General features: G+C 41.6%; 1 protein-coding gene across 1 annotated transcript; it reads left to right on the forward strand.

Annotated features, from left to right (window-relative positions):
- Window positions 1-1,208: 1,208 nt before the first annotated feature.
- LOC129854029 (fumarylacetoacetase-like) lies at window positions 1,209-6,890 on the forward strand (the record flags this gene model as incomplete). Its single annotated transcript, XM_055920634.1, is given in 3 exon segments — window positions 1,209-1,310; window positions 3,143-3,260; window positions 6,014-6,890. Coding segments are annotated over 3 exon segments (291 nt in total), but the record flags the coding sequence as incomplete, so codon positions are not given.
- Window positions 6,891-7,760: the final 870 nt, after the last annotated feature.

Raw genomic sequence — 7,760 nt, forward strand, 5'->3', positions numbered from 1 at the left:
TAATGGCTTTGACTGATGAGAACGGTTAGTCTCTTAGTCCAATGGCTTTGACTGATGAGAACGGTTAGTCTCTTAGTCCAATGGCTTTGACTGATGAGAACGGTTAGTCTCTTAGTCCAATGGCTTTGACTGATGAGAACGGTTAGTCTCTTAGTCCAATGGCTTTGACTGATGAGAACGGTTAGTCTCTTAGTCCAACGGCTTTGACTGATGAGAACGGTTAGTCTCTTAGTCCAATGGCTTTGACTGATGAGAACGGTTAGTCTCTTAGTCCAATGGCTTTGACTGATGAGAACGGTTAGTCTCTTAGTCCAATGGCTTTGACTGATGAGAACGGTTAGTCTCTTAGTCCAATGGCTTTGACTGATGAGAACGGTTAGTCTCTTAGTCCAATGGCTTTGACTGATGAGAACGGTTAGTCTCTTAGTCCAATGGCTTTGACTGATGAGAACGGTTAGTCTCTTAGTCCAACGGCTTTGACTGATGAGAACGGTTAGTCTCTTAGACCAATGGCTTTGACTGATGAGAACGGTTAGTCTCTTAGTCCAATGGCTTTGACTGATGAGAACGGTTGGTCTCTTAGTCCAATGGCTTTGACTGATGAGAACGGTTAGTCTCTTAGTCCAATGGCTTTGACTGATGAGAACGGTTAGTCTCTTAGTCCAATGGCTTTGACTGATGAGAACGGTTAGTCTCTTAGACCAATGGCTTTGACTGATGAGAACGGTTAGTCTCTTAGTCCAATGGCTTTGACTGATGAGAACGGTTAGTCTCTTAGTCCAATGGCTTTGACTGATGAGGTACAGGATGTCTTTCTGACTGACTCACTGTCTCTTTTTTACCTGTCTTTCTGTGTGTTAAAGTTATGTTGGATACACATGGTTTACACCGTCCAATGAAATGCTTCCTTGCAGGTTCCTTCTCCACAATGCAACAACAATAACCAATAATAAAAGATAAGAATACTAACATAAAGTAAATGGCTCAGTAGAATAGAATAAACATGTTAACATCAGTATAATACAGGAAGGCACACTTTATAGTCCAATATTGACATGTGTTCTGGGCAAGGGTGGATTGGGGAGCAAGTGTTTAAATTGTGCAGCATTGTATACACATGGTGTGTGTGTGTGTGTGTGTGTGTCTCTTTTTCACTAATTTCTCTCTTTCCCTCTCACTTATCTCTCTCTCTCTCCATCTCTCTCCAGTATATGTACTGGACTATGAAGCAGCAGTTAGCCCATCACACAGTCAACGGCTGTAACGTCAGACCTGGAGACCTGCTGGCCTCAGGAACCATCAGTGGACCGGTGAGTGTGTGTGTGTGCATGCATACACACTACCGTTCAAAAGTTTGGGGTCACTTAGAAATGTCCTTGTTTTCCATGAAACATACATGAAATGAATTGGCATTCTAGTTGTCAATTTGTTGAGGTAATCTGAAGAGATTTCACCCCATGCTTCCTGAAGCACCTCCCACAAATTGGATTGGCTTGATGGGCACTTCTTATGTACCATACGGTCAAGCTGCTCCCACAACAGCTCAATAGGGTTGAGATCCGGTGACTGTGTTGGCCACTCCATTATAGACAGAATACCAGCTGACTGCTTCTTCCCTAAATAGTTCTTGCATCGTTTGGAGCTGTGTTTTGGGTCATTGTCCTGTTGTAGGAGGAAATTAAGTGCCGTCCACAGGGTATGGCATGGAGTTGCAAAATGGAGTGATAACATTCCTTCTTCAAGATCTCTTTTACCCTGTACAAATCTCCCACTTTACCACCACCAAAGCACCCCCAGACCATCACATTGCCTCCACCATGCTTCACAGATGGCGTCAAGCACTCCTCCAGCATCTTTTCATTTTTTCTGCGTCTCATGAATGTTCCTCTTTGTGATCTGAACACCTCAAACTTAGATTCGTCTGTCCAGTGTCTGTGTTGCACATCTTAATCTTTTATTTTTATTGGCCAGTCTGAGATATGGCTTTTTCTTTGGAACTCTGCCTAGAAGGCCAGCATCCCGGAGTCGCCTCTTCACTGTTAACGTTGAGACTGGTGTTTTGCGTGTACTATTTAATGAAACTGCCAGTTGAGGGCTTGTGAGGCGGTTGTTTCTCAAACTAGACACTCTAATGTACTTGTCCTCTTGCTCAGTTGTGCACCGGGGCCTCCCAGTCCTCTTTCTATTCTGGTTATAGCCAGTTTGCGCTGTTCTGTGAAGGGAGTAATACACAGCGTTGTACGAGATCTTCAGTTTCTTGGTAATTTCTCGCATGGAATAGCCTTCATTTCTCAGAACAAGAATAGACTGACGAGTTTCAGAAGAAACGTCTTTGTTTCTGGCCATTTTGAGCCTGTAATCGAACTCATAAATGCTGATGCTGCAGATACTCAACTAGTCTAAAGAAGGCCAGTTGTCAGCTGTGCTAACAATTGCAGAAGGGTTTTCTAATGATCAATTACCTTCTAAAATGATAAACTTGGATTAGCTAACACAACGTGCCATTGGAACACAGGAGTGATGGTTGCTGATAATGGGCCTATGTTGATATTCCATAAAAAATCTGCCGTTTCCAGCTACAATAGTCATTTACAACATTAACCATGTCTACCATGTATTTCTGATCAATTTGATGTTATTTTAATGGACAAAAACATTTCTAAGTGACCCCAAACTATTGAACGGTAGTGTATGTGTTATTCTGTGTGTGTCTGAGCATTTTCTATCTGAATTAGTGATTACATGTGTTCACATTTTACTGTGTATGTTCTGATGAGTTGTTGTTGTTGATTCAGTATTGACTTTCTGTCTCTCTCTCTCTCTCTGTATCTCTCTGTGTCTCTCTCTCTCTCTGTGTCTCTCTCTCTGTGTGTCTCTCTCTCTGTGTCTCTCTCTCTGTCTCTGTCTGTGTGTGTGTGTGTGTCTCTCTCTCTCTGTGTCTCTCTCTCCTGACTCACTCTCTCTCTCTCTCTCTCTGTGTGTCTCTCTCTCTCTGTCTGCCTTTCTCTCTCTCTGTGTGTGTGTGTGTGTGTGTGTGTGTGTGTGTGTGTGTGTGTGTGTGTGTGTGTGTGTGTGTGTGTGTGTGTGTGTGTGTGTGTGTGTGTGTGTGTGTGTGTTTGTTTCTCTCTCTCTCTGTGTGTAGGATCCAGACAGTTTTGGTTCTATGTTGGAGTTGTCATGGAAGGGTTCTAAGACTGTGGACCTGGGAGGAGGAGAGACAAGAACCTTCCTAAAGGATGGAGACGAGGTCACTCTTACAGGTGAGTGGAACCCTATTATACATACTGTTACAGACAGAACCTCTACAGATACCATGATACAACCTTACTGAGCTCTCTACAAACACTGTTACAGACAGAACCACTACAGAAACCATGATACAACCTTACTGAGCTCTGTACAAACACTGTTACAGACAGAACCACTACAGAAACCATGATACAACCTTACTGAGCTCTGTACAAACACTGTTACAGACAGAACCACTACAGAAACCATGATACAACCTTACTGAGCTCTCTACAGACACTGTTACAGACAGAACCTCTACAGATACCATGATACAACCTTACTGAGCTCTCTACAAACACTGTTACAGACAGAACCTCTACAGATACCATGATACAACCTTACTGAGCTCTCTACAAACACTGTTAGACAGAACCACTACAGATACCATGATACAACCTTACTGAGCTCTCTACAAACACTGTTACAGACAGAACCTCTACAGAAACCATGATACAACCTTACTGAGCTCTCTACAAACACTGTTACAGACAGAACCTCTACAGATACCATGATACAACCTTACTGAGCTCTCTACAAACACTGTTACAGACAGAACCTCTACAGAAACCATGATACAACCTTACTGAGCTCTCTACAAACACTGTTACAGACAGAACCTCTACAGAAACCATGATACAACCTTACTGAGCTCTCTACAAACACTGTTACAGACAGAACCTCTACAGAAACCATGATACAACCTTACTGAGCTCTGTACAAACACTGTTACAGACAGAACCTCTACAGAAACCATGATACAACCTTACTGAGCTCTGTACAAACACTGTTACAGACAGAACCACTACAGAAACCATGATACAACCTTACTGAGCTCTCTACAAACACTGTTACAGACAGAACCACTACAGAAACCATGATACAACCTTACTGAGCTCTCTACAAACACTGTTACAGACAGAACCTCTACAGATACCATGATACAACCTTACTGAGCTCTCTACAAACACTGTTACAGACAGAACCTCTACAGAAACCATGATACAACCTTACTGAGCTCTCTACAAACACTGTTACAGACAGAACCTCTACAGATACCATGATACAACCTTACTGAGCTCTCTACAAACACTGTTACAGACAGAACCTCTACAGATACCATGATACAACCTTACTGAGCTCTCTACAAACACTGTTACAGACAGAACCACTACAGAAACCATGATACAACCTTACTGAGCTCTCTACAAACACTGTTACAGACAGAACCTCTACAGATACCATGATACAACCTTACTGAGCTCTCTACAAACACTGTTACAGACAGAACCTCTACAGAAACCATGATACAACCTTACTGAGCTCTCTACAAACACTGTTACAGACAGAACCTCTACAGATACCATGATACAACCTTACTGAGCTCTCTACAAACACTGTTACAGACAGAACCTCTACAGAAACCATGATACAACCTTACTGAGCTCTCTACAAACACTGTTACAGACAGAACCTCTACAGATACCATGATACAACCTTACTGAGCTCTCTACAAACACTGTTACAGACAGAACCTCTACAGAAACCATGATACAACCTTACTGAGCTCTCTACAAACACTGTTACAGACAGAACCACTACAGAAACCATGATACAACCTTACTGAGCTCTCTACAAACACTGTTACAGACAGAACCTCTACAGATACCATGATACAACCTTACTGAGCTCTCTACAAACACTGTTACAGACAGAACCTCTACAGAAACCATGATACAACCTTACTGAGCTCTCTACAAACACTGTTACAGACAGAACCTCTACAGATACCATGATACAACCTTGCTGAGCTCTCTACAAACACTGTTACAGACAGAACCTCTACAGAAACCATGATACAACCTTACTGAGCTCTCTACAAACACTGTTACAGACAGAACCTCTACAGAAACCATGATACAACCTTACTGAGCTCTCTACAAACACTGTTACAGACAGAACCACTACAAAAACCATGATACAACCTTACTGAGCTCTGTACAAACACTGTTACAGACAGAACCTCTACAGAAACCATGATACAACTCTGTTGTTGTTTAGATAAACCTTTTGGTCATTTAGCAGACAGTCAGTGCATTCAACAATTGAACTGTCTTGCTCAGTTGGTAGAGCATGGCACTTCTATTGCCAGGATTCAGGGTTTGATTCCCGGGACCTCCCATAAATATAATTTATGCACACATGACTGTAAGTGGCTTTGCATAAAAGTGTCTGCTAAATGGCATTCATTATTATTATAGTAACTTATGTTCGCTAGGTTAGACAACCACATGTCATTGTGAGTAGAACACTCCTCAATAAAGCAGCTATCAGCTACATCAGTCCTAGTCAGGAAAGAGGAAGTGTTAGGGAAGGCATGTAGAGTATGGTGTTAGTTTTTCTTTCTTCTAATATTAGTATTCTAATAAATACTTAAACTGGATTGAGCTTAGAAGTCTTAATGGAACAATGGAATATTCTCAGGAGTGCAAACCCCTCCCATCAGGAACTTCAACCCTATTTGAACCTCGGTCTGTCTCCTGTGTGTTAGTGACCACAGCTTCTATTAGCCACCGTTCACACACACACACACACACACACACACACACACACACACACACACACACACACACACACACACACACACGTTCCGACGTTCCTGTTGGTCTGTGTTGTCCTTTAATTTATTTTCCCCTCTCTCTCTCATCTCCCTCTCTCTCTCTAGGTTACTGTGAGGGGAGTGGGTATAGGGTGGGTTTCGGACCGTGTGCGGGGACCATTCTACCAGCCCTGTAACCTTGACAATCATCCACCCTCAATGTCTCTTCCATCCTGGGGGGAGTAATGTTGTTACTGAAGTCCTTTAAAAGGGACAATCCGGGATTTTAAATACAACAAATCAGTCGGATGGATGTACGTACCAATCCAGGATTGACCCTTTAAATTTTCATTGAGGATTATGGTTTATCATTCTAAAGTATTGTTGCCAAAAGCAGTGTTATATTCCATAATGTTGTAACTATGTGGTTTGGGACCTGACATCTAAAAACTATAGATGTTTAAACCCTCCTGTAACTATGTGGTTTGGGACCTGACATCTAAAAACTATAGATGTCTAAACCCTCCTGTAACTATGTGGTTTGGGACCTGACATCTAAAAACTATAGATGTTTAAACCCTCCTGTGACTTTGTGTTTTGTCTTCATCCTATTGACTTACTGAGTGACATCTTTATGGTGTAAAATACTGTAGGTAAAATCTGTGCAAAAGTACCATAAAATGCATTATAATCTGGCAGTATAATTTAATTTGACACTTTTCTTGAACAATGTGCGTTATGAAAAGGTGATTATTTAACTAGAGTTTAATTAACTGAGCGATTCATAAATATAGTTACCTTTTTATTTTGCACTTTGCTGAAGTGGCATATTAAAACAGATTCCTTTGCACAGATTTGAATATTGTTGCACCATGAATATATTGCCCACTGTCTAGTACCCCTTACCTCACGAGTCAGGCCTGGCGTTCTCTTTTAGGAAATATCTGTAATATTATTTTACTATGTTGTTGGCATATCTAATCAATAAAGCTGTATTCATGTGTATTTTTTACATTTTTGGCTTGATTAGAATTAATTCAGCATCTCTATCTCACTCTCTCTCACCAGACAGTTTTAGCTATCCTTTTAAAGGGTCGTTCCACCAAGTGTAACTTGGTCAACAGACTATATAGTAAGTGCCTATGAAGTGCTAAATTAAGTAACAGGGTTAACTATTTATTCTTAAATTAGCCTTAAATCCCCTTCTGGCAGGGGTAATGGAAGCTTGTTTTGTTGACAGGGGTAATGGAAGCTTGTTTTGTTGACACGGGTAATGGAAGCTTGTTTTGTTGACAGGGGTAATGGAAGCTTGTTTTGTTGACAGGGGTAATGGAAGCTTGTTTTGTTGACAGGGGTAATGGAAACTTGTTTTGTTGACAGGGGGAATGGAAGCTTGTTTTGTTGACAGGGGGAATGGAAGCTTGTTTTGTTGACAGGGGGAATGGAAGCTTGTTTTGTTGACAGGGGTAATGGAAGCTTGTTTTGTTGACAGGGGTAATGGAAGCTTGTTTTGTTGACAGGGGTAATGGAAGCTTGTTTTGTTGACAGGGATAATGGAAGCTTGTTTTGTTGACAGGAGTAATGGAAGCTTGTTTTGTTGACAGGGGTAATGGAAGCTTGTTTTGTTGACAGGGGTAATGGAAGCTTGTTTTGTTGACAGGGGTAATGGAAGCTTGTTTTGTTGACAGGGGTAATGGAAGCTTGTTTTGTTGACAGGGGTAATGGAAGCTTGTTTTGTTGACAGGGGTAATGGAAGCTTGTTTTGTTGACAGGGGGAACAGAAGCTTGTTTTGTTGACAGGGGGAACATAAGCTTGTTTTGTTGACAGGGGGAACGGAAGATTGTTTTGTTGACAGGGGTAACGGAAGCTTGT

Source organism: Salvelinus fontinalis, chromosome 4 (genome assembly GCF_029448725.1).
Source record: "Salvelinus fontinalis isolate EN_2023a chromosome 4, ASM2944872v1, whole genome shotgun sequence".
Taxonomy (NCBI): Eukaryota; Metazoa; Chordata; class Actinopteri; order Salmoniformes; family Salmonidae; genus Salvelinus; species Salvelinus fontinalis.